The following is a 25,700-nucleotide window of genomic DNA, read 5'->3' as shown; positions in this document are numbered from 1 at the left end:
GTGGAGGTTTTTTAAAAAAAAAGAGGGACCGTAGCTCCAAACGCGTGATGCCGGAGAAGTTGAGGATCTCAACTTTCACTTGGTCCGAGCGTTTTTTCGGAGTACTCGTGCCTACACCGTACAGCTCCTCACTCCCCACCATACAATTTACTCTTATAGATGCCCCTCCCTCTTTGATCTCTTTGATCTTTCTCTACTTCTCTCTACCTCTGTATATTCACTATCATCTTTATTTCCACCCCCTTTTTTAAGCCAAAATGTCTTCTCTTCCTCCCGTTTACATTGTTTCTACTGCCCGTACTCCCGTGGGCTCTTTCCTGGGGTGAGTATTCCTTCATTCTTCTTCCCATCCCCCTGAAGACTGATCTGACGTTGGTTACTATAGCTCCCTCTCCAGCTTGACTGCTCCCCAGCTTGGTGCCCATGCTATTAAGGGTACGGAATACCACCCAAACCATACCACACCTATCTTCAATGCTAATATTAATTCGTAGCGGCTGTTGAGCGGGCTGAGGGTATCAATGCCTCTGATGTCGAAGAGGTCTTCTTCGGTAACGTCTTGTCTGCTGGGTAAGTTGTCTTTGCTACATATTATACCGCAATTGAGGCTAACCTATTTTCGTTTATAGTGTTGGACAGAACCCCGCTAGACAGTGTGCCATCGGTGCTGGTCTTAGCGATTCTACTGTTTGCACCACTGTCAACAAGGTTTGCGCTTCTGGTCTGAAGGCCATCATTCTCGGTGCTCAGACTATCATGACTGGAAACGCCGATATTGTTGTCGCTGGTGGAACTGAGTCCATGTCAAACACCCCTCACTACCTGCAAACCTCTCGCAGCGGTACCAAGTTTGGCAGCCAGACCCTGGTTGACGGTATCCAGAAGGATGGTTTGATGGATGCCTACGGCAAGCAGGATCTCATGGGTCTTGCGGCCGAGGAGTGCGCCGAGGAGCACGGCTTCAACCGTGCCCAGCAGGATGACTATGCTATCCGCAGCTACGAGAAGGCCCAGGCTGCCCAAAAGGCTGGTGCTTTCGACTACGAGATTGCCCCTATTGAGATCCCCGGTTTCCGTGGCAAGCCTGGTGTGACTATTTCCCAGGATGATGAACCCAAGAACGTGAGACATCTTTATTTTCTGCGTTAGATTATTGTGATTTTGACTGACCATCCCTCGCCGCTTATAGCTCAACCCTGAGAAGCTCCGCGCCATGAAGCCTGCCTTTATTCCCGGCACTGGAACCGTGACCGCCCCCAACTCTTCGCCCCTGAACGACGGTTCCGCCGCCGTTGTTTTGGTTTCCGAGGCTAAGGTGAAGGAGCTCGGCCTCAAGCCTATTGCCAAGATCCTGGGTTGGGGTGACGCTGCGCATAAGCCCAGCAAGTTCACCACTGCTCCTGCTTTGGCTATCCCCAAGGCCCTGAAGCACGCCGGTGTGACCCAGGACTCCATCGATGCCTTTGAGATCAACGAGGCCTTCAGTGTTGTGGCTCTTGCCAATCTGAAGCTTCTTGGTCTCTCCGAGGACAAGGTCAACATTCACGGTGGTGCGGTCGCCATTGGACACCCTCTCGGTGCCAGTGGTGCCCGCATTGTGTCTACCCTTCTCGGTGTCTTGAGCGCCAAGGGTGGCAAGCTTGGCTGCGTCGGCATCTGTAACGGTGGTGGCGGTGCCAGCGCCCTGGTGATTGAGTCCATTTAAAGAGTAAACTCTGTTAATGAAAAACGGAGATGTGAAACGACCTTCGATCTTTGCATGTGAAATACCAAGTTCATTTTTGACGGGGAAGGTACTCGGTGATTTTCTGCAGACATACCCCATCCTGCAGCCACGAACATTCGCAGTATCAGTACCATTTTCTCGGTATCTAGAATAGTTAATGAGATATCCTTGTGTGTTTATATCCTTCTTTCCACTTGTCGCTTCGCGTTCGTCTTAAGATGAAGACATAGTCGAGGGTTGAGGACGGGGTTTCTAGCATTTCAATGCCAAGGCACTCGGTTCGTATTCTATTGCCATCTCTATTTCGACTCTTGGGTCACGGGTGTATCTGGACTGTATCATTGGCCATGGATCTTCCATCGTGCTGGCTCCGTGAATGTAGTATATATCCACATATAATTCCCGAAATGAAGAGTATTATTGATTCGGTATACAGTTAGAGAAAAGAAAGATCGCTTGCTTCGTTACTCTATCTGACATTATTATAATCGAGAAATGCTACGGAACAATAATTAATGTTTTCAAGCAAAGGCTCCGACGAATGCCATGAGGATAGCACCACAGGCAACAGACACACATGCCTCAACACGTCGTCTGCCCTTGAGGGTCTCATAACTCGACTCACTCAAGAAATCCTCGGCGAGTAGTTCCACCAAACCCGCAAAGAGCAGAAGACCGCTGCTAATTGCATTGGTGATGCCAACCATCAGCAGACCTGTTGCGCTGGCAGGATCGTAGAAATTGTGTAGAATCAATCCAATAGCTTGACCAAGGGGAGTTGTCGTTCCGTATGCTAGTGACATAAGCCATGGTTTCATGGAATTGGGAGCGAAGAGATCCGGTATGAGCGATGCAATCCGAGACCCCAGGGCGAAACCTTCAAAGGTCTGATGAAAACTGATCGCAATTAACAGGACGACGAAAGAGGTGCCAGTTGCAACACTAAGCGCCATGCCGATGAAGATGCTGTGAAACAAAATGCCCGCTTCCAAGAGGAGGCATTGCAGAAGCTGACGTTGCGGATTCTGGATTGGCCCATCTGTGTCGGTCTGCTCTCGGTGGCTTTCGCTCATATGGGGTCGATGCCGGTGGACAGGCTGTGACTGCGCAGAATGGGATGCCTGCCCACTGATAAGTCCGTCGTCATCCATGTAGTCATCCAGTCCTTCAAGGTCATCCTCATCATCTTCTTTATCCGGCGATGAGTCCGCCAAATGAAGACGGTCCGATTCATGGGAGCCGGAAGGTCTCGTCATCCGCAACTTGGGGTTGTGCCCGATGCTATCTAGGTTGATATTATCTGAAATCTGCCGGGCCTCTAGCCTTGAGTAATCGACATCTGGAATTTCCCCATCACTTCTCGAGTCATGCCCGACCTCGCCAATGAGGTTATCATATTCGCTTCCGTGCACGTGCTTTGCGCCTTTCATCGCAAAGAACATTTCCACGATAACGACTGCAAAGACCGATATCATCGCAACAAACCCTGGCATGGCACGATATGTTTGACTCCAAAATCGAGGGAGACATGGATCCGTCAGAGAGACGAATGCTGTGGGGAGCAGATGGACGAATGCCGTCGCAATCAAGACACCCGTTCCAAAATGTCTCGATATAAAGAGGAACCGACGGGGGATCGGAAGTCGAGGGAAACGGCGCGCTAGAACTGGAAAAGAGCAAGCTATTATAGTTTCAGCGTCAGCAATGGCCAACTTGGGAGATCCGAGAGAAGCCAGTGCATACCAAATGTACTCAGCCCAAGGATGAGGAACAGTGCCATAACATGCAACGGGGTGTTATACGCCCCCCGTTGTTTGGATCCACATGCCGGTGTAGCATCCGAAGCTCCATCTCGCCGAAGAAGTTCTGCTCGCAAGAGAGCATCGGGGATTTTTGAGATTGCGGAGAGGGCACGCTTCAAGTCTGCTCGAAACATAGTTAGAAACCGCCCACGATCAATTTGTAAAGATGGCTAACCTGAGGGTAAATCATTTTCAGTCTGCCAATCTTGGGCATTCTGCATTTTGTTATCGTCTCAGATCTGTTGAGCTGTAACCACATCCCCAGTTGGAGAGGGGATGTTCGTAGGCTAACGTTGAAGAGATTATAGGTAGTTACGTAATTGAGTTAAGACAAAGATGAGATTGCATGGAATGGTACTCCGTATATCAGGAAGTTAATACCACAAGCATAAGTATTTAAAAACAAAAAGGCCAGACTCAGAGTGGTTTTGGGACACGCGATAAAGTGAGTCTTGACTCCGGCCCCTTTCGCTTAGTCATACATACTGGAGACCCCCAGGGCTCCCACGTGGGCAATACAAGTGCTGGGATTTGTGTGATGTGAGAGATGTGAGAGATGTGAGTGATGTGAGAGATATACAGAGTAATGATACAAAAAATACTAGACAGCTGATCCATGTCCTCTACCTGCTACCTTAGTCCATCCTTTGGTACCTTTGGGTCGCGGGGAAGAGCCATCCTCATGACCTGGAGTCCTCACAGAACGTGTCTTTGAAGTAGTCCTGTCTGTTTCCACCGATCCGGATTGAGAGGGGATAGCGACCTTGGGGTTCTGCGAAACAGATGGCTGAGGGGAATCTACGGCCGCATCATCCCATTCTTTTTCTTCCAGCAACTCCCATTCTGCACTGGCCATTTCCCCGAGAAGATTAGACTTCAATTTATCCACAATCTTGGTCGGGGTTGGAAGTTTCCATATTCGCATGAATTCAACTCCTTCTGATGCTCCCAGGAAAGAATGTGCCGTGCCATGAGAATAGTGACCCAACATAGGGAAAGATGTTGTCCGCTGAATCGTGGTTCTAGGAGAGTCTTTGGTAGATTTCATCTGTGTCTGTGTGTCTCGGCCGGCAAAGGCTCGCATCAGAGTTGAAGGATGGGCTGGCGGAGCAACGAGTAGTTGCCACAAGCTCTTCCCAATATCGCAGACTTCCTCCCAAGAGTCCGACGAGATGTTTATCCCTTGAGTTCGACATAACCATGCAACATTCCATGCCAGGAGGGCGGCTCCCTCTAGAAAGAAGGCGTATGTTACGGGATCCTCCTTCGCTAACCGGGGTAGAGGCTTATCAATGAAGAGAGGTCGCGGGCGTGGCGTGTGGGTGCGTGGGTCCACCGTCCTTGATGCAGCTGGACTCGACGAAGACTGGTAGTCAGCCCCATCATGACCGTCGCGCGAGCGATATGATACTGAGGGGGTGTAAATCGTAGGCACAGGATAATTTTTGTGAGGCAGCGTAATTTCGGCGGGAAGTCTCAAGGAGAGATAGTGCGAGACAATGATCAGAAGATGAGCGATGTTAGAAAAAGACGTGGATATCTGTTCTTGTGGAATACCTGTAATCGCCCTGTTAGTATGCCAAGAGATAAACAACTGCTGGGAGGCAACAGTGGAAACTTGCCATTCATATCCCTCAAGTCAACGATAGAACCACATCCAAGCACATATGTCTCCCGACTTTGGCCCTTCTTCATAGCCTTCCGCAGGCCATAGAGGTTGGCGACCTCTCGACAAAGATAAATACGTGACTCTGCCGTTTTGCTATGGAGGGAATGCCAAACGTGCTCTACCCGTTTGCTGGTATTTTGGACACCCGCCAGGATTCCACTTTCCCGCTCTTCTAGTTGAAATTTGGCAGATTCAGCGTCTGACCGTCTGCGTGCTAGAGCTTCTTTTTGCTTAGCAATCTCGGCCTTTTTGGCTTCAACCTCTAATTTCAAAGCATCAAGCTGATGGGAAACCAAATCCCTCTTTGCTAAAGACACTGCATGTCGAGTGCTTATCGTTTGGAGGACCCAGCAGGGAGAGCAGGCTTTGTCCGTATCGACCAGTTCTTGTCCATGTCCATGCGGAGAAGGTTTATCCCAGGAGCTGCTACAGGTAACAGCGGCCTCAATTTGCTTTCCAAGGACCTCTTTCTCCAGAAGAACTTGGGTGCTGTCGATTCGTAGTTGATATAGCTGATTGCGTGCACACGTCGGACAGTGGAAAGAAAGGCGGGAATGAGGGGCACGTGAGCATATGGAACAGCTCATCGCAGACAGTTCGATTTTATTTTTGGCTGTTCTTTGAGAGCGTAAGGGGCATTTCCATGTTGCGTTCCAGGATAATTATGGGAGCTACTTGAGTCGCCGAGAACCATATAGAGGAGTGAGAAGGGGTCATCAAAGAGATGCAAATCCCACATGACTCAAATAATGTGCTGATATAAAGGATATGACCGGCCTCAAGACATCACCTTTAGCCAATCTTTAGAGAAAGGAAGAGAAGCAAAGACGGGATGATGTGCACATGCACTTGTCGACGTCACCTGACACTCCGTTATCGCAATCTTATCTCTCTCATTTTTGGATAGGAACGTCCACGAATCAAAACAAAACCGACACCAATTTCTACTTGAAAGAAACTTTGGTTTTGATATGGCTTTGTTCTGATACATCTTCATAACAAGCTAGCCAATCCAGTATGCAGTCAACACCAAACAGAACCAGCAAAATTCCTCGACCGGGGACAATATCACCCCACGTCAGTCAAGGAAGCAAAAGCCCTCCAGGCAGTGTGAGCTTCCGAGAGAACAAAAGCCCTCAATTACCAATCGAACCTCTTACATCTGCCCCTATTAATGATGAGACCCCACTTGTCTCTGGGTTGACACAAGGACTTGAGGACTACAACTGGGAGCAATTGCAGAGTAAATATGCCGATGCGATGGAGGAACACAGCCGAGTCGAAGAGAACCTTCGTATTGAAACAGCCAAGCTTCTTGAAGTAAGTTTTAGGAGCAAATTCTACTTGCAATGTTGTGTCTGAGTAACTGGTAGGTTTTCATAGCATGGTCTCAAACTACCGTTTCGCAAGATGAGAACAGGGCATTGAAAAGGTTCGACTAATCCAGCTTTGGCCTAAGATATCAAAGAAACAAATAATTAATCCGCTACAGGTTCAAAACCCAAATGCAGCATGTTCAAAATTCCGAAATAAATGTGGAAAACAAAAAGAAGCATTGTAAGTCCCCTGCTGTTGTTTTTTTTGACGTGAAAACAAGGCCTAGTCGCTCATCTGTCTATAGATGCGGAAGTAGTAAAGGCTTTCCAAAATGCTCTCGCCTTGCTAAACGATCAATTGAAAATTTAAGCACATGATCGACACGATGTTTATGAATTATGAGTTTATGTTAGCCTATGCGAGAATCGATCTTCCAAGGCAGTAATTGAATCAATATGCGAAAAGCCATCAATTATGTATTTCCTCATTTTACAATGGCTTAAAAGGAGAGAGAGAGAGAGAAATCTTGCAAAAAATAAGAAAATTGATGTACTACAAGTAAAGAAAAAGACCTGTGAAGTACCTGGAGTCATTCAAATGGGACTGCTGGGAACATCATAAATCATGATTGTAGGTAGAAGAGTTACACGTTAATTTCTTTGCTAGTCTCGGTGACTATGAGGCTCTGAACTCTAGTCACCATCATTTGTAAGGCCTCAGTGATTAGCCCCGAGAGCGTTCACTCCGGGCAGCTCTCCCTGTGATGTCTTGCCAGCTGGCATTGAACCGTCTGCCGGTATTGGCCAATAAGCCTTCCTCCTCGGCTTCTTCTGCGTCTTCATCGAGTTGGGCTTCGTCCAACCGAGGTGAACGGAGAAGGGAAGTAACGAAGACAACTAGATATAAGCCTGTGGTGTTGGCGTTAGGTCAATTCGAACATGGAAATCTGATAGGAACGCCACAAGAGTTCGACTTACCTAGGAAGAAGAACTGAGCCCAAAAGAATACTACTCCAAAGAATGGGTAGTTCAGGGTGACCCGGTTCAAGAAGGTGCTCACAACACTGGGTGTGCAAACTTGCTGTGCGGCAGGATTCTTTGCCAACTCTGAGCACGGCTTGATAAGTTCTTTGCTGTTTGAGCAATCTGGCTTTCCGATGAAGGTTCCTGGCGCGCGATCACAGAATGTCTGTGGGCCGAATGTGGAATATTGGGGGGCGACTACCATCGAAATGGAATAATTCAGCGCTAAAATGATCAACATCAACATGGCGGTGGCTAAGAGTAGAGCCTGGGGAGATGTGTGGCCGTTTCTGATTTGGAAAATCCTAATCCATAGGAAGCGGATTCCAACCACAGCGATTCCAACCACAGAACTGCAGAAAAATAGCAATACAAGCGCGGTAAATATAGCGTAATCAATGGGGAAGAACCTGGCGGATTTAACAAGTGCCCAGTTGACGGGGTTAAAGATGTTGACATGTGCGAGGATGTATCCACAACGATGCTTGCAGATCGAGTTCTTTGCTTTGTCAATCGCCGTCAAGAGCATGGATACCCACGTGAGGAAAGCAATGAATAGCAGCAAGATGCCTCCCAGGAGCTTGAAGGGCCGGAACACCGCCCCGATTTTGTACCATGCCCGTATCAACCAGCTGCGGCCTCCGCCTTGGGATTCTTCCGCTAGACGTTGGCGCCGAATCAGGGTCCTCTCTTCCCGCACTAGTGTATCCAGTTCTCGGCGGTCTTTGGAGGACAGAAGCCCGGGGTCTCCGGCACATCGTCCCTCGAGTTGCCGTTGCCGCTCTTGGTTTGTGTCGAGTTGTTGTGTAGTGCTCGCTCGCAAGGTAGCACTAGAGATTGAGGGTGCAGTCTTGATCAAGCTGATTGGCAGAAGGGCCAGTCCCACGGATGTGTATAAGACATAAAGACAGAGCCCAATCGTCATCAACAGACCAAGAGAAAAAGTGAGAGCACGCTCGCCATCTTTTCAGAGTTGTGTCAGCTTCACAGTTTTGTTCAACGCCAAGATACTCGAATACTCACGGTTTTCAGTCAGTAAGCGCCTGAAGTAATCCAGATCCATGTCATTCTTTCCCTGTGACAATGGGACGAAGAAACCAACAAGGAACAAGATCACGACGACTGCAACGAATGAGAGAGTGTATTTTAGTGCACCCCAAATCCGTTGGCCCAAAGTTTGGACCCCTTCCTCGGTCGCAACCTCATCATATTCCTCATACCAGAAATAGGTAAAGGGAATGACGAGAAGACAAAGCAGGGCATCCAAGGAGTAGAGAAGATAATAGATGATGGTCAAGGAATGAGTGATTCTGTCCACCACATCCTGTGTTGCCCAGTCCTTTCGCTGGCCTAACTTGGACGACGTAGTCGATGATACCAAAGCGACATCGACAGGCAGCAAAAGCACTGTTGCAAGAAGACTAGTAATCGAGATGATGCAAGTCAAAGTGACTGAAGGAGAGCGGTCCCGAGGGGTTTGGTAGACATAAATAAACACCGACGCCACTGCCAATAGAATAGCTACCACCGCCCCATACACAACCCAGATGAGGGAAGTCTGAAGGAGTGCCATATTGAAGGATATCAGTTCACACTGTGCACATTGGTTATAAGTTCTGCATCAACACTCCTAACAAAATACTGAAGGAATGATGCCAGGAATGACATTCGAAAGCATATTAAATCAAGAAAAATGATCTTCCCTACCGAAGCTGGCGATTGCCTGTGTCGTCATTGATTGTTCAACGCTAAACCATTTTGAGGCATATGCAGCAAATGGCGGTAGGATTTATCAGGCAGAATGTATTGACCGCTTGATTCTGCCAGACCAGTCAGCTGACCCGCTGCCATCTCCGCTTTGGTTCCGCTTCAAAGGAGCTACAAACTTGACTGCACAAGGTAGAGATTGATCTTGATATTGATCTTGATCACTTCTCGTGTTAATCATTGAAACTTTTATCTGTGTTTTCTCTCTTTGTTTTTACAAGCCTTCACATTCTTGATTTTCCACCCCTGGGTTTGCAATTGCAATGTGCATCTCAGACCATATCAAAAACACAATTTAGCTCATTAGCGGTTTCCTAGCAGTATCAAGCCTTTCGCGAGCTTTGAAAGTGGACAAAGTCTCCAAATGCAGTGCTACACAGAGCTATTACCCCCCACGGGGGTCACACATGCTTTGGCAGTTCCTTTCACCTCAGCAACCGCCAGCAATTTGATTGTTGTCAGAACCTCTCTATTGCAGATTTTCTCTCTCGTTAAGGTCGTCTCCTCTCAACCACAGAAGGAAGGCTCAGAGCCTCATGCTTCCCAATTTTCTCAACCAGAAACCAAATTAGTACTGGAAAAAGAATACCCGCTATCTGGAACTGTGACTGATTTAAACCGAGTCAAAATCTTGAACACTAAGGGTGGCGGAGAAGCCATCTTGATTGCAGTCCGCAATGCCAAGCTCAGCTTAATTGAGTGGGACCCTGAGCGTCACGGAATCTCAACAATTTCCATCCATTACTATGAGCGGGATGATCTAACTCGCAGCCCCTGGGTGCCTGACCTGAGCCGGTGCGGGAGCATTCTGAGCGTTGACCCAAGCAGCAGATGCGCAGTGTACAACTTTGGCATTCGCAACCTTGCGATTTTGCCATTTCATCAGGCGGGTGATGACTTGGTGATGGATGACTATGATTCGGAGCTTGACGGAGAACGCCCAAATCAAAACTCTGGTGGAGGAGCGCAGATCGAGAAGAGCAAAGAGGGAACAGCGCACCAAACACCCTACTCCTCGTCTTTCGTCCTGCCATTGACCGCCTTGGATCCTTCATTGCTACATCCCATAAGTCTTGCATTCCTATATGAATACAGGGAGCCGACGTTTGGAATTTTATATTCTCAAGTCGCAACTTCTACTGCCCTTCTTCACGAAAGAAAGGACGTGATATTCTACGCTGTGTTTACACTGGACCTTGAGCAGCGAGCTTCTACCACCCTTCTTTCGGTATCTCGTCTTCCCAGTGATCTGTTCAAAGTCGTGGCACTCCCACTTCCAGTAGGAGGCGCCTTGCTTCTTGGCTCAAATGAAATTGTTCATGTGGACCAAGCCGGTAAAACTAATGCGGTGGGAGTCAATGAATTTTCAAGGCAGGTTTCGTCATTTTCGATGACCGACCAATCGAACTTGGCGTTCCGCCTTGAAGGCTGCGTGGTTGAGCGACTTGGTGGTGACAGCGGCGACCTACTGCTAGCACTTGCATCTGGCGACATGGCACTGATCAAATTCAAACTTGATGGTCGGTCTGTTTCCGGTATCACTGTTCACTCCCTTCCGGCGCACGCAGGCGGAGATATTTTGAAGTCAGCCGCCTCATGCTCCACTTGTCTTGGAGATGGGAACGTTTTCATCGGCAGCGAAGATGCCGACTCGGTGCTCTTAGAATGGTCGCATTCATCCGCCTCTACTAAAAAAGCTCGAGTCGAGTCGAAGCAAACAGCCGATAATCTGGATGATCTGTCGGATGATGATGACCAGATGGAGGATGATGACCTTTATTCATCAGCGCCTGGACTGACACAAGTCGATAACCACATGGGAACCGACAACTCAACCCCCGAATTTTATAACTTTCGACTGAACGACCGATTACCTAGCATTGGTCCACTGAGGGACATCACATTGGGCAAAGTTTTCTCGAATACGTATCCCGAAAGCCAAGCTACAACTGAAACTGTTTCTGCAGAACTAGAGTTGGTGGCATCTCAAGGCTCAGACAGAGGCGGTGGCTTGGTAGTCATCAAGCGCGAAATTGATCCTTTGACTACCATGTCTCTGAAAGTCGATGATGCAGATGGTGTTTGGTCAGCCAGCGTCAAAAAAAGGAGAGGTGCTTCCAGCACAGACAACCCCCCCCGTCAATATGTGGTTATCTCTCGGTCTATGGATTCAGAACAGGAGGTGAACGAGGTCTTCGTTGCGGAAGAACAAAGCCTGAAGCCTTTTAAGGCACCAGAGTTCAACCCAAACGAAGATTGGACAATTGATATTGGATCTTTCGCAGGTGATACTCGTCTAGTTCAAGTTCTGCGAAATGAAGTCAGAAGCTACGACATGGGTACGTTCTACTCCACCCTGCTGGCAAGCATTGCATAGGCTAACGATGAAACTCTACAGACCTAGGATTGTCACAGATTTACCCCGTTTGGGATGAAGACACCAGTGATGAGCGCGTGGCTGTGAGCGCAAGCTTCACTGATCCTTATCTTGTGATTATTCGGGATGATTCATCAGTATTGCTTCTGCAGGCTGATGAAAGTGGTGACCTCGATGAAGTTCCGCTTTCAAATGAGATTAGCTCGCCACAATGGCGCTCCGGATGCCTTTATCACGATAATTCACAGTCATTTAGCGTTGCAGGCTCATCGCCGAAGGGCTCTTCAGAAGGCGAGGTGCTTCTATTCCTATTGAATCTGGAGTATAAGCTATCGGTAGGTCGTCGTGCGAAGAAGATTTAGGTATTGGTTCTGACTTACAATACAGATCTTCCGACTTTCTGACATGAAGTTGATCGCCATCATTGAAGGCGTCGACTGCTTACCTCCCGTATTGTCGGCCGAGCCGCCCAAGCGATCTAATACTCGGGAAACCCTGACAGAATTTGTTGTTGCCAATCTTGGTGATAGTTCTAGCCTTTCGCCTTATCTGATTGTAAGAAATATTTTGTCAGTCTGTGGCTTTTCTGATCTCTAACTCTAGCATTCTAGGTCCGAACCGAAAATGACGATCTCGTGTTCTACAGACCAATCCTAGTCCCGGGAAATTCTGGGCATGGATCGTCTCGTCGCCTGCACTTATTCCGAGAGTCGAATCATGTTCTACCAAAAAGCCCTTTAGGGGAAGCATCCTCTCAAATACAGAAGCAACAGCGATTGAGACCGCTGAGGGTTCTTCCTAATATCTCAGGGTTCAGCACGATCTTTATGCCGGGAGCTTCATCAAGCTTTGTCTTTAGGACAGCAAAGAGCTCACCGCACATCATTCGTCTTAGAGGAGAGTTTACACGTTGGCTAAGTTCCTTTGATTCGCCTGACACTGGCTGTGAAAATGGGTTCATCTACGTTGATTCTCAGGTTAGACATTCCAATCACAGTTGCGATGCTATCTCCATTTACTAATTTTCTCTTTGCAGAGCTGTATTCGGGCTTGTCGGCTACCTTCCCAAACTCAATTTGACTATCCGTGGACATTGCGAAAAATTCCAATTGAGGAGCAAGTTGATTTCTTGGCCTACTCGACGTCTTCTGAGACGTATGTTCTCGGCACAAGCTGCCAAGGAGATTTCAAGTTGCCAGAAGGTGATGACCTGCACCCTGAGTGGCGAAATGAAGGTTCGTGATTGCTTCAAGCGTTTTCCATCATGCTGTGCTAATTTCAATCTCAAGAGCTATCATTCTGTCCGAAAATCCCCGAAAGCAGCATCAAGGTTGTCAGTCCCAAGACATGGACCATCATTGACAGGTAACCGCCCCGCCCCCCAACAACAACAGACGAGACGTGACGAATCCGAATACTAATATCTATAGTTACCCTCTGGATCCCGATGAGCAGGTGACAGCGGTGAAAAACGTGAACATTGAGATCTCAGAGAATACACACGAGCGGAGGGATCTAATCGTCGTCGGAACTGCCATCGCTAAGGGGGAAGATATGCCAGCTCGCGGGACGATCTATGTCTTTGATGTGATCAAAGTGGCTCCAGACCCCGAAAGGCCAGAGACAGGCCGCAAACTCAAGCTGATTGGCAAGGAGTCAGTGAAGGGTGCAGTGACCGCGCTGTCTGGGATCGGTGGCCAAGGGTTCATAATCGTGGCCCAGGGGCAGAAGTGCATGGTCCGAGGTCTCAAGGAAGACGGGAGCCTTCTTCCCGTTGCATTTATGGACATGCAATGCTATGTTAATGTCGCGAAAGAGCTCAAGGGCACGGGCATGGTTATCCTGGGAGATGCCGTGAAAGGACTCTGGTTCGCCGGCTACTCAGAGGAACCATATAGAATGACACTCTTTGGCAAAGATCCTGAATACTTGGAGGTGGTGGCAGCCGACTTCCTCCCGGATGGGAACAAGTTGTACATGCTAGTCGCTGATAGCGACTGCAACCTGCACGTCCTGCAATACGACCCTGAAGACCCCAAATCCTCCAACGGCGATCGACTCCTCAGCCGAAGCAAATTCTACACCGGCAATTTTGCTTCATCCGTAACTCTTCTGCCTCGCACAGCAGTTTCATCGGAACTAACTGAGTCATCCGAAGAAGAAATGGACGTGGATGAGACCTTCGCCAAACACCAGGTTCTCATCGCTTCGCAAAACGGGTCTTTGGCGCTTGTGACGTCGGTTGCTGAGGAGTCATATCGTCGACTATCAGCACTACAGTCTCAGCTGATCAACACCGTCGACCACCCTGCGGGTCTGAACGCGCGTGCTTTCCGGGCTATAGAAAGCGATGGCGCTGCGGGCCGGGGTATGGTTGATGGCAACCTATTGCGTCTATGGTTGAATATGGGCAAGCAGCGCCAGGCTGAGATTGCGGGCCGGGTTGGTGCGACAGAGTGGGAGATCAAGGCTGATCTGGAAACTATTGGCGGCGATGGACTCGGATATCTATGATGCCGGAAACAGACGCCGTTTCGGTGCATTAATTTCTGTAAGGAAATTACAAAAAAACGACTCACTGAGTGAGCTTACTATTGCAATTTGATTCTATTATGTCTACGTTCTCCGGAAGATAAAAGAGAAGAGTGGTCAGCCCAACATAGGTCAATATATGGTGTGCCACGAGAACATGTATAGCTGAAGATTCTCTCAGTCTGCACCGAAGAAGCCTCATCACGATCAAGTAAATAGCGTGATATCATAACACAATGGGATATAACTAAACCACAATCAAAAGGAGATAAAAGGGAAGAAGAAAAAACAACAAAAACCCAATGCCAACCCCATACCCATTCCAGCCGCAACGTGGGTAATCCAAGTAAATCCAAATCCTATCCAATCCCGAAATTCACCCCGAAAACAAAAGGACAAAAGGAATAATAAATCCAGTCAAAAACACCTCAGCACGCCACATTCGCCATTTTCGCCTTGCACGATTTGAACGCATGAGAATCAAACCCTTGAAACCATCCATGTCCCCTCCCCCCATGAGCATCAATATCAGTAACACATTCGGCATGTTAGCTTGGAACCAACCATATTTTGTACTTTGTGTTTTATGGACAAACACAAAGCCAAGTCTAAAGAAGCAGTAAAAAAAAAGTGAAAAGTGAAGAAACACCCCATCCCAGAGTGACAATGCAGATGCGAGAAGGAAAAGACAAACACCACCCAACGCTATTAGCTCAACATCCCAGTCCTAGGGAATTTAGAACACATCTTCAGCGGCAAAATATCGCTTGCTCCGGCCTCTGGAGGCCACGAATTTCATCTCCGGCATGTTAGTGTGATGCACTACATGTGGTCGGTAGACAGCATCGACGGGGGCTTGCCAGTCATCCATCCCGAGGGGGAAGTACTCGTAGAGAAAATCAGTGCTTTCATTCGGAAAGGGGAGCGATGATGCAAATGACTGGGGCAGGTTGGCAGTTTCTATCAACGGCATGGATGAAGCAACGCTCCGCGAGGGAGTTTGAGAGACAGCATGAGAGAGCTTGCGCATCTTAGAAGGCGGAGCTGATTGGTCGAGACTCAGCGATCGATGATGTGACAACTCGGCAGCGAAGGGGGATACCATCTTTTGGTCAAGGTGGAGGTTAGAGTCAGCGGCTTCTTCCTCGTCTAACAATGACAAATTGATGGGTGCAGCGGCCGCTGTTGTGGAACTGACGCGGCGGTGTGATTCTGTTGCCTGAGAAAGCTGCTCTGGGCTGGAATGACGGAACATAGACTTTGTGGCATGAGACATGACATTGTTTGATGCGGACTGTGGGATGGGGGTCCAATCTGGTGTTGCTTTGGTTTGCTGCATAATGCTCGGCGGGGGCACGGACGTTGTTTCAGGAGAGCTGCTCTGGGCGGCTGGCTTTGTCTTGGCTGGAGTCACGCTGGCACGACGCGGAACGGAGTCGCTTGTTGGCGTACGGTTCATGGCGGAATTCGAGGAGTTGGCCTGGGCATTCTTTCGCGAAGCGGCAGCACTTCCACTCAGGGGGAGATCTTTGCGCGACTGGAAGTTGCGTGGGCTGCGACCACGGACGATGACGGGACCTGACTGCACCTCCGAGATGGGGATCTTCGCACCAGTGGATAAAGTCGCGACCACCTTGAGTCGGACAACGAAGTGTTGCTGTAACTCCTTTCGGCGACCATTATTGGCGGTCGCGACACGGAATTGTAGACGTTTCCAAGCGATAGGGAAGGTTGCGTAGTCCGAATCCAGATCCTGACCCGCCATGATGTCCAAGGGAATTGGAGGAGGTTCCTTCTCGATCTTGGCTCCAGTGCTAGGGTTGTTCTCCTCGAGCGCCGTGCCAGAATTCGCGGCAGCCGCCGAGGGGGTCTTCCATGGCACCGAGATAATCTTCACCGGGTTTCCTTCCACGGATTCTGTGGCAGACACGGTGAGTTCCTGGGCGAGGATGGGAATTCGGTCGCCTTGGTCGGTCATGATATAGCGCATCCCGCGGGGCAAAGTTACCGAACCGGTAATTTGGAACAAATTGCGACGATAACACGTCAACTCAGCACCTTGTTGTGGCGGGGCATTTTCCGAAGGGGACGTTGTATAGGGGGACTCGGCGAGAAAGAACATCCCGTGCAACTGCGCCGCCACCGATAAGGAGGTTCGGCGCATGGAATAGTCGAGGAGTGTAAAGTGATATACCGGTAGCGAGAAGCTTAACAGCTTGTTGTTGTGGTCGATCGATGAGTCCTGGGGTTGTTCCTGGGGCGCTGGGTCAAAGGGCGGGACCATCTCAGTAAAAGGGTCATCGTATGCGGAAGAGAAACGCCTCAGTTGATGTGACAAATTAGGAGGTGCGAAGTTAGCAAGATCCTCACTATTGTATATCACATTAGCAACACAATTCCACAATCGAGCGGAGTGGATGATCCACCCCTCTCGTCCCACTTAGAGATCTAATCGCTCACCTAACAAAGGTCTCGGAATCGAAGTTGGAACGGTGATCTGGAAGATCTAGGCCAGACATCGCATTGAGATAGTCGGTACTCTGCAGGTTCCCGAGTGACAATGGACTGGCCAAGTATGGTGGCATCGCCATAGTATCGAAGCCCTCCATAGTGAAAGCTTATGCGATACAGAGACACACCCGTGAACGATGTGGGGGAGGAAGAGTTATAGAGTTGTCTCTTATATGAAGATAACCGAGAGAAAGAGAGGAAAGAAGTAGATTAAAGAAGAGAGGGAAAAGGGCGAGAGAGAGAGGTCAGACGAAGAGAAGCTAAGGATGAGTAGACAAGACCTGGGGAATGCTGCAAGCAACGGAGCGGAAAGATAGGCTAAGGCGGGAGTGAAGGCGGAGAGGACATTTGAGACGGAAATGGAAATGTCAAGATTATAGTGGATATAAAGGGTACGAAGGGTATAAAGGATATTGGAGAAGATGTATTAGAGAGGAGAGAAAGAAAGAACAAATCACCGGGGAGGGAGAGAGAGAGAGAGAGAGGAATCTCGACCTGCACCCAAACGATCAACGGATTCGGGGAATAGTGGAGCCGCGGTTTTTGCGGAGAACGAACGCAGCGCTGAGTCAGCTTCTCTTTAATTTTAATTTTATAGATTTCTACGTGATAGATTTTTAGAAAAAATGATTTATGATTTATGTTTTATGTTTAATATTTAATATTTAATATTTAATATCTAATATCTAATTATATTTCTATTAATCATTTCGGTTAATCATGAATACGGAGTAGTACGGAGTATCTCAAACAATCATATCCAATAACAATTAAACATGCAAATCCCTCAGCACCGATGGGGTAAGACTTGATCGCCGGCTCTCGGCAATCATCTTTCACTGGGCCCTGAAGATCAAGTTGATATTGTTAAATAATAAATCCCATTATTGTACTTCGTACTCCATATCGTATACACATACAACATCAGATACTCATAGTCTATTGTATAATTTGAGATTAATTTCACTTTAACGATGCATACCCACCTGCCTATTAAGGTACTGCTGCTTCGGGTCGACCGTCCTAAAAGCGCCACATATTAATAATAATATTAGAGTTAGTATTGGGATTAATACATTTTTTGTGTCCCCAGTATAGGTCTGAATGGATATATAATCGTCTATAGTTGTTCCAGTGTTCTAGTATTCCACTATTTTAATCAAAACATGTACCCTACAATATAATCTACATAATTCCATTCTTACATCTCAAAGCGATCACATTCGCCTCAAGGATGATCATCATCGACCGTCTGACCTGCAGCTGTAGGGGCCAACCGATATCCAATCAGAATATGCGGCGCATTGAATCAGAAAGCGGTGCCCCCCAATTCTGGACCCTGTACTTTGGTTATTAGCGCCCCACTGAAAACGGCAATAATAATCTGCACTCTGCATTCTGCAATCTGCAATGTTATCATGCATGTAATATTTCCAGATAAGTACCTCGGTAGCCTTGAAGTTGAGATGTTTAGTCTCGGGTCCGGCGATGTCCGCGGATCTACATACAAAGTGCAAGTTCAAAGTTCAAGCTCATATACTTCATATACTTTCTTGCAGTGTTCATAGTTCCTTATCCACAAGACATGTGCTCTTTTTTTTCTTTTTTTTCTTTAATTCTTGGTAACCTTAGGAAAATCCTCTAGATCTCATGAAATAAAATAAAATCCGTTGTGGAAGGAGATACAGCCTCCAGGGGGGATGTCAGACGGTAAGAAACTAGGAGATTGAGTGGCGAGAGAAAGAGAAGCTTCCTTTCGCATGTGAACCAATGAAGAGTCTACCTAGGTAGTGCATTTACCCAATTTGATTATTACCATGATCTTCGCTTTTCCCTTTTCATTCTTCTTCCGGCACCTTTCCCGATGCAGCCTACAAAGTATACCAAGGTTCTGACCACGGGAGCCATCCACGGTTAGATGTCCCTCGTTCCAGGGAATATTCCAAGGATTCCAAGGTTCTAATGTTGCCCAGGTGGAAGCTCTTCTAACGGTCCCGAACATTTGGGTTTGGGCCTGAGATCCCGGAAGGCTTTACACATACATATATACAGATGTAGTAATATAATCTGGGTAAGTACCACTGTACCTAGGGAATATCTCTATAACATTCCTAGGATCGTAGACCAGGAATGTAGACAGAAGACTCCCAGTTCAGCTCTGCAAAAAAAAAAGAAGAAAAAAGAAAGAAAAAAAAAGAAGCTCCGCTTGTACAACTGAGGGATTTTTAACGCAAACAGAAAACTAAATTGGTTCAAACTCTGAACCAATAAGACGCATTGGCCCGGGTCAAAGTTAGACCCCGAGGCCCGAGAAACCTGTTTGAGGTTTTCGATTCTTTGGTTTGCTATATCGAAAACAACCTAGAAAGAGAGAGTAATCCTCTTTATATACCCATTCACTTCTAATGTCACATTTAAAAAAAAAGACTAAGGCTAAGACAAAATACTACCTATACCATAGACCCTGGTTGTTTCTTTTTTTCTTTTTTTTTTGGACCAAAAAAGTGGGTGCTTGTGTTTTGTCCTCCGGCGCCAAAGCGGAGTTCCGTTCCCAGTCCACAATTCCCCCAATTCCCCCATAAAACCCACCCTGAAGTTACAAGTGCCAGTGCATTGTCCAAAGTGCAGTAAATCTAGTTTAGCCTTCAAAGCTCCAACGGACCTCCGGTCCAGTAATATCTCGGCTTTAATTGTGATGCCTTCTGAAAGCTAAAGGTAATTAGAATTCATATTTCAGGCTTAATTACTCCGTAATCTTGCACACTTTGGAACTGTGGAACTCAAGCCGACGGACTAGGTGAAAAAAAGTACGGGAGTATGGAGTGTACGTATACATAATTATCCACGGGTGTTTTCTGGGATATAGTTATAAATCCATGGATTGTTGGAGATTCATTCAAATCTAAATCCCCCACATCAAAAAAGATACACATTCACGTTGAATCGTTCACAATTGCATTTTTCTATAATAACAGATATATATCTCGGTGGGATCGCCAGTGGGAACCCTGTGATCATAGAAGTATTTGTTTCATTGGACCAGATGACGCCAGGACAGACTTTCTGTCCTACCTCAAGAGTGCCCCCGATGAATCAAATAATAGAAAATATGAAAATATGAAAATATGTGTGAAAAGAAACTCCTCGGGAGAAACCGTTACCAGATCGTGTGAAACAAAGAAAATGGACCAGATCCAATTGGGAAAAAAAAAAAAGAAAATAGAATAAAATCAATGCCAAACCCAATGCGATATGGATATCATAGACGCGAGGAAAATAGAACCGAAAAGGGTAGAAAGAAAATGAAAAGCGGAATCGAATCAAGTCTGATCTCTTCTACTATGCATGCATCATCGTCCACGTAGCTGCGTCACAGTTCACTTCCTCAAAGCTGTGTAGCATAGTGAAGCCCATTGTGGAGAGATTATCGAAGTTGCCATCGCCGTCAACCTATATTTGTTAGATGGAAAGGAGGGAGGGGGGGAAGGAACAAACGAAGAACATACACAGTCCATGACCACGGCATTGGCACTCAACTTCCGGATCTGCCTGATAGCTAGCAGGATCAGGCCCTGCATAACCGTGGAATAATCGTCACCGCAAGGAGAAATGACCGGAGACGAAATGCCTCCGACAGAAGCTTGGGTGGCGCGCAGCACGGGCATGTGCTCCGCCAAGGCAGATCGCTCATTGTAGATCACGATACTCCCGAGTATAGCCCCGTCGGAGGGCCGCTTGGCCCGGATGATCCCGCAGTTAGGCGCGCCACCCAGAGCCATGCGGTAGATGTCGGCCACACCCTGCCGCGCATATGTTTTAATGTGATCGAGGATTGCGGGCGCAAAGTCCCAGCCATACACGAGGTCATATGTGATCTCAGCACTCTGTAGGGTTGTAGTGAGCCCTTCGGGCGGCACCCATGTCGATAAGTTGCGCAGGATCACGCTGCACACTGGTCGCGAAAGCGCAGTGTTCCACCCCATGTTCGCGAACCACTGCCGCAGGCGCTTGCGCTCAACAGGGTTGACGGTCGGGATGCCAAGGTAGATCCCTGGTAATCGAGATCCTAGCTGGAAGCGTTTCATCCCGCTGCGTTGAAGTAAAGTCCGAATCGCGCGGCCGTGGAGAGAATGCCCAATTGATAGTTTCCTCCGAGAGGGGTCCACGATGAGACATGCAAGCACACCAGTACCTGTTGATCGAAAGAAGTAGGTCGCGCAGAACCCATAGAGGGCTTGCGTGCTACTGTTTCGGACAACGAAATGGGCTTCATCGATATCCTCCTTTCGTAGCAAGAAGCTGCTAGCGGTAGCTCCAAGAAGTTCTGACGGCTGGCCTAGTGCATAGCCAGCACGGATAGTGTCGAGCAGAGCATCTAACGCGAAAGAATCGCGATCCTCGTTCCAATTTTCGACGAGCCAGTGCTGTCGAGACTGATGAATCTTCTGCGTTCGACCGATGGAGCCGGGCAAGGCCGCTGAGGGTGTCAAGTCGCCATACAATACCTTGACCAATGCCTGAAGGGCTGTTTCCGTGAAGTCATATGTGCATATATAAGTACCGATCGAGGAATCCATGGCAAAATCATATGGCGAGCTAACCGCCACCACAATCAATGGCCTCTCGCGACGTTCACCAGATGAGGTATACTGCGATTGGCAGACCATGGAGACGTGTTTTGAGAACCCTTGCTGATATAGATTGCGATTTGCATCTGCCGTGACAACGACTACAGCACTCGCTCTTTGGATGAGGTCTTCGTGGATGGGACGCACGCCATTGGAAGTATAGGAGGTGTGCAAAACGCGCCCATTTCTCTGCCGCGAGAGTGATCGTCCAAGTTCTTTAAAGACACCCTCTCCACTCAGAATTGAGGCAGTGCGTTCTGAAGATAATGGATCTAGTGACGCATGCGCAGACTCTGCGACCGAGAGAGAAACCGCTGATGTTGGGAGTGGCTTGACTAGCGGAGTTAGAAGCAAAAGTTCCTCGTCTGCCTCGATCACATTGGACAACGGAAGTAAATTATTCTTATCTCTCATCACTGTGATAGAAGAGTTGTAGGCCCGGGTGGAAAGGTTGGTATGCGATGGTTGCATCTGTGTAAGTAAAGAAAGCCCCGGAGGGTTCAGTGCCTGTTCCCACGAAGTACACCGTGCCTTCAAATCTAAAACGCGGCGCAACGATTGTTCAATTCGCTGACGGCCGATGATACCGTTCTCCACGCCAAGTTTCAACCCGTTGATGGCTTCTTGCTGGACCGGGAATGACCGACATAAAAGGATGACATCGCAGCCGGCGTTCTTCGCCATCACCGTGCCACCTCCTACTCCAATGTTATGTGTGAGCGCCTCCATTTCCAAGCATTCGGAAACGACGACCCCTTGAAACTGGAGATCTTTTCTCAAGAGCTCGTCAACCACCTGATCACTCAGACAGGCGTGCATCACGTTCATCCCAGCGGATGACAATGAGACACCTCCCACCATCATGGCGTCCAGGCCCTGACTTATAGCGTTGCGAAAGGGTACAAGTGCACTTAGACTGAGTTGCTCCAGGGATTCCGTAATAATTGGGACATCTGTCTGGGAGCCGAGAAATTCCAAATTACCATAGGATGGAAAGTGTTTCCCACAGGTTACTAAACCTGCTTCTTGATACCCCTTCATGAACTGGACACCATATTGAGACGCCTCTTGGGGATCATCGCCGGCGGTACGAACGCCTAATGGTTGATTGCGCACATTGGTCAAAACATCCAAAACGGGTCCCAAGATCCAATTGACCCCAACGGCCTTGAGCTCATGTGCTGTCGCGACAGCCACCTCATGGGCTAAAGATTTGGACCCCGTGGCTGCAATGCCCATGGTACTAGGGAATTGGCGGATATATATCTCATCATATAAACTGTTGACGCCACCATTCTCCTGGTCCAAGGCAATTAATAACGGAACGGGATGGCCTGCATCACGCGCAATGGTCTGTAATTCCAGAACCAATCTAGTTGCATCCTCGGCCGCTATAAACGCGTCAGTGACTGTCCAAGTTACTGGCGATGGAGGGCCCTTTAAAAAAAAGATACATTTTAGATTTTTAGCAGACAGTAGCACGGCACCCAAGTGATAATTCTCAATGAGTGATCGAATCTGTGGATTGACCGACGTTCCATCAAAGCCCATCATAAAGAGCTGACCCATCTGCCTGTGCCATGTCAGCGCGCTCGATGTGTCAGATTCAGATTTCCTAAAGTGGAAATAGTCTAAAAGACCCTTATCCCCAGATTGATAACTAGGTTCCACAGTGAAGGGAGATACCCCGACAGGTAGATTTAGGGGGGGGGGAGGGTAAAGGGAGAGGGGGGGGGAAGTCTTAACGCCGATAGGGGATGAGCCAAGAAGGAGATCGACATACCTATCTAGGTCCTCCCAGCTCGGGGGTAGCATATCCTCTTTCCGGGCCATGGCCCGAGGAGGAATGCCTGCAGCGGCCCAGAAAGGTAGGATGCAGAGGGTGCAGTGTCGGGAGATCCAAGGTGTGGACACCGCAAACGTCTGACAGGTAAGAAATATGAAGCCAGTGCACGCGGGCGTAGTCAGGTGACAGGGGGAAAAGGGTTACAGGAGTCAAAAATTGGACCTCGGGAGCTTTGTCTTTCTTCCCCCAGAGCCGCAAATGTCGGGGAAGAATTGGGACTAGAGAGATAAGGGAGATAGGAGCTCAGCGTTCCCCGCTGGTAGGGGTCACGGGATATCTTGGCATATTCTATATTATATACGGAGTACAACGGAGTACAGTATAGTTATGTATATAATTATATTATATACTTGTAAAATTATAATTAGATGCAAGTAAAATTTTAGTATACAAGGTACATCTACAGAAATATAAAATACCTACGGAGTAGTTAAAGATCATCCATGAATATCATTCACCCAAAATGGCAATCATGTGATCTGTATGTAACCGTAATCCGGATCTAATCATCGGTCACGTGCAATACAATACCAATACCAATACTATACCGGGGCGGCTACGACCCTACAGCCAGGGTTGCACTGGGCACTATATCTCAATGCTCTCCAGCTTTTTACCGACATCACCGGATGCAACTCCTACACTTCTCAAATGGAACCTTTAGACTACCATGTGTGCTATGGAGCTTAACGGTCCAATCATAATTCCTATTTCCTTGTTTTTCTTTCCGGCATCTTCGCACTTCTGGGATTGTTGGGCCACATGGAATACACCTGAGTGGACCTTGATAGAAACCAGTCTTCCTTATCCATGCGGTAACCCGACGTCAACCAGTCCCTATCTGAGGTCCAGTCATNGGGGGGGGGGGGGGGGGGGGGGGGGGGGGGGGGGGGGCAACCATATTGCACGTGGCTTTCTCTCTATACGACGTTCTCTTTTGTCACTGTCGTACACTCCACCAAGATTGTAACCCATATGGTCCCTTTTACTTGAATGTTCTCTTTTCTTTCCCTTAGATACCAGATTTCTCCTTCCCTTCCTTTTTTCTTCTTCCATACTTCTTAGCCCTACTCCAATCCACTGACGTAATTATGTGCGTGACATCTTCTATGTATCGCATTCTGCGCTCCATACTAATCTGCTAGCATCTCAATATAGGCGTGTCATTATCAGAGAAGATCCTCCAGAAGTGTCTGTGTATATTGCAGACTACATTATCAGTAAGCTGAAACCCAGATCCTCGCGCTGATGCGCGTAAACCCATGCCGAGACTAACTCTTCTACCTTAGGCCGTATCAAGTCGTTCAATCCAACCCCCGAGCAGCCATTCGTGCTTGGTGTGCCTACTGGTAGCAGCCCTGAACTCATCTACAAGATCCTCGTGCAGCGTCATCGCGCCGGCGAGATCTCCTTCAAGAATGTCGTGACTTTCAACATGGTATGCGCAACAACAATCCAAGAGAAAACGACCCACTGACTCCTGAATACAGGATGAATACGTTGGTCTGCCTCGCGATCACCCCGAGTCCTACCACAGCTTCATGTACAAGCACTTCTTTTCCCATGTGGACATCCCACCGCAGAACATTAACATTCTGGACGGCACCGCGACCGATCTTGCAGCCGAGTGTGCATCGTTCGAAGCACGGATCGCCCGTTATGGTGGCATCGAGCTCTTCCTGGGTGGCGTCGGACCCGACGGCCACATCGCGTTCAACGAGCCGGGCTCCTCACTGAGCAGCCGCACGCGCGTCAAGACACTGGCCTACGACACCATTTTGGCAAACTCCCGCTTCTTTGGCGGCGACACAGACAAGGTGCCCCGCATGGCTATGACTGTTGGTATTCAGACTATCATGGATTCCCGGGAAGTAGTGATTGTAGCCACCGGGGCGCACAAGGCCTTTGCCGTGCAGAAGGGCCTGGAGGACGGCGTGAACCACATGTGGACACTCTCCGCTCTGCAGCTGCACCAGCACCCGCTTATAGTCTGCGATCGCGACGCCACTCTCGAACTCAAGGTCAAGACCGTGCGATACTTCGAATCAATCGAGCAGGCTGGCACCGATGCCCGCACCCAGGGTCCGGCTCTCGTTTACCGTCCTCGGACTTACGTCCCGGCCCCACTTCCAACTAAGGCGCCCAAGTCCCAACAGCCTACCCCCGATGGCACACCCGAGAAGGTGCCTAAGGATCTCCGTATCAACACTGAGCTACAACGCCGCGCACTGGAGGAAGAGGAGCTCACCCCGGACAGCATGTCCTCACGCCTGGTCGACTCGGCCATTGGCGGTATCGACGGTGCGTTGAAGAGCGACCTTATATTTGACCGCATGGGCACTCGAATTACCACACTCTAATGGTGAATACCTCTCAAATTTGTGGCATCTTCATTCGGTGTTTTTTCTTTTTTCTTTTCGGTTCGAGTTTTTTTTTATGGAAGAACGGAAATATGGGTTCCGTCTTTGCAAATCATATCTTCATGGTCTCTTTTACTGCTTTG

General features: G+C 48.3%; 8 protein-coding genes across 8 annotated transcripts; 3 read left to right on the top strand and 5 right to left on the bottom strand.

The window, feature by feature from the left end:
• Nucleotides 1-257: 257 nt before the first annotated feature.
• Nucleotides 258-1,705, top strand: erg10B (acetyl-CoA C-acetyltransferase; the record flags this gene model as incomplete). The annotated part of the gene is made up of 5 exons (XM_016745720.1): nucleotides 258-322; nucleotides 386-435; nucleotides 495-570; nucleotides 630-1,122; nucleotides 1,190-1,705. 5 exons carry the CDS (start codon nucleotides 258-260, stop codon nucleotides 1,703-1,705), a joined length of 1,200 nt encoding a protein of 399 aa, XP_016595452.1.
• A 542-nt stretch (nucleotides 1,706-2,247) lies between these two features.
• On the bottom strand, nucleotides 2,248-3,749 carry PEX2_084490 (putative ZIP family zinc transporter; the record flags this gene model as incomplete). Its single annotated transcript, XM_016745719.1, has 3 exons — nucleotides 2,248-3,407; nucleotides 3,470-3,649; nucleotides 3,704-3,749. The coding sequence occupies 3 exons, from the start codon at nucleotides 3,747-3,749 to the stop codon at nucleotides 2,248-2,250; spliced, it is 1,386 nt and encodes a 461-aa protein (XP_016595451.1).
• Nucleotides 3,750-4,129: 380 nt separating this feature from the next.
• Nucleotides 4,130-5,784, bottom strand: PEX2_084480 (Atg14 domain-containing protein; the record flags this gene model as incomplete). Its single annotated transcript, XM_016745718.1, has 2 exons — nucleotides 4,130-5,068; nucleotides 5,194-5,784. 2 exons carry the CDS (start codon nucleotides 5,782-5,784, stop codon nucleotides 4,130-4,132), a joined length of 1,530 nt encoding a protein of 509 aa, XP_016595450.1.
• Nucleotides 5,785-7,237: 1,453 nt separating this feature from the next.
• Nucleotides 7,238-9,109, bottom strand: PEX2_084470 (uncharacterized protein; the record flags this gene model as incomplete). The annotated part of the gene is made up of 3 exons (XM_016745717.1): nucleotides 7,238-7,422; nucleotides 7,492-8,499; nucleotides 8,560-9,109. The coding sequence occupies 3 exons, from the start codon at nucleotides 9,107-9,109 to the stop codon at nucleotides 7,238-7,240; spliced, it is 1,743 nt and encodes a 580-aa protein (XP_016595449.1).
• A 558-nt stretch (nucleotides 9,110-9,667) lies between these two features.
• On the top strand, nucleotides 9,668-14,194 carry PEX2_084460 (cleavage/polyadenylation factor CFT1; the record flags this gene model as incomplete). The annotated part of the gene is made up of 7 exons (XM_016745716.1): nucleotides 9,668-11,642; nucleotides 11,702-12,015; nucleotides 12,068-12,235; nucleotides 12,292-12,657; nucleotides 12,717-12,915; nucleotides 12,970-13,045; nucleotides 13,111-14,194. The coding sequence occupies 7 exons, from the start codon at nucleotides 9,668-9,670 to the stop codon at nucleotides 14,192-14,194; spliced, it is 4,182 nt and encodes a 1,393-aa protein (XP_016595448.1).
• A 754-nt stretch (nucleotides 14,195-14,948) lies between these two features.
• On the bottom strand, nucleotides 14,949-16,821 carry PEX2_084450 (p53-like transcription factor, DNA-binding; the record flags this gene model as incomplete). The annotated part of the gene is made up of 2 exons (XM_016745715.1): nucleotides 14,949-16,581; nucleotides 16,673-16,821. 2 exons carry the CDS (start codon nucleotides 16,819-16,821, stop codon nucleotides 14,949-14,951), a joined length of 1,782 nt encoding a protein of 593 aa, XP_016595447.1.
• A 3,241-nt stretch (nucleotides 16,822-20,062) lies between these two features.
• On the bottom strand, nucleotides 20,063-23,184 carry PEX2_084440 (putative beta-N-acetylglucosaminidase; the record flags this gene model as incomplete). Its single annotated transcript, XM_016745714.1, has 4 exons — nucleotides 20,063-20,173; nucleotides 20,230-22,742; nucleotides 22,806-22,924; nucleotides 23,135-23,184. 4 exons carry the CDS (start codon nucleotides 23,182-23,184, stop codon nucleotides 20,063-20,065), a joined length of 2,793 nt encoding a protein of 930 aa, XP_016595446.1.
• Nucleotides 23,185-24,288: 1,104 nt separating this feature from the next.
• PEX2_084430 (uncharacterized protein) lies at nucleotides 24,289-25,557 on the top strand (the record flags this gene model as incomplete). The annotated part of the gene is made up of 4 exons (XM_016745713.1): nucleotides 24,289-24,308; nucleotides 24,356-24,417; nucleotides 24,487-24,635; nucleotides 24,688-25,557. 4 exons carry the CDS (start codon nucleotides 24,289-24,291, stop codon nucleotides 25,555-25,557), a joined length of 1,101 nt encoding a protein of 366 aa, XP_016595445.1.
• Nucleotides 25,558-25,700: the final 143 nt, after the last annotated feature.

This window comes from Penicillium expansum (genome assembly GCF_000769745.1).
Source record: "Penicillium expansum strain MD-8 chromosome Unknown contig277, whole genome shotgun sequence".
NCBI classification, from domain to species: Eukaryota; Fungi; Ascomycota; class Eurotiomycetes; order Eurotiales; family Aspergillaceae; genus Penicillium; species Penicillium expansum.
This window is presented reverse-complemented; position numbering and strand designations above follow the sequence as displayed.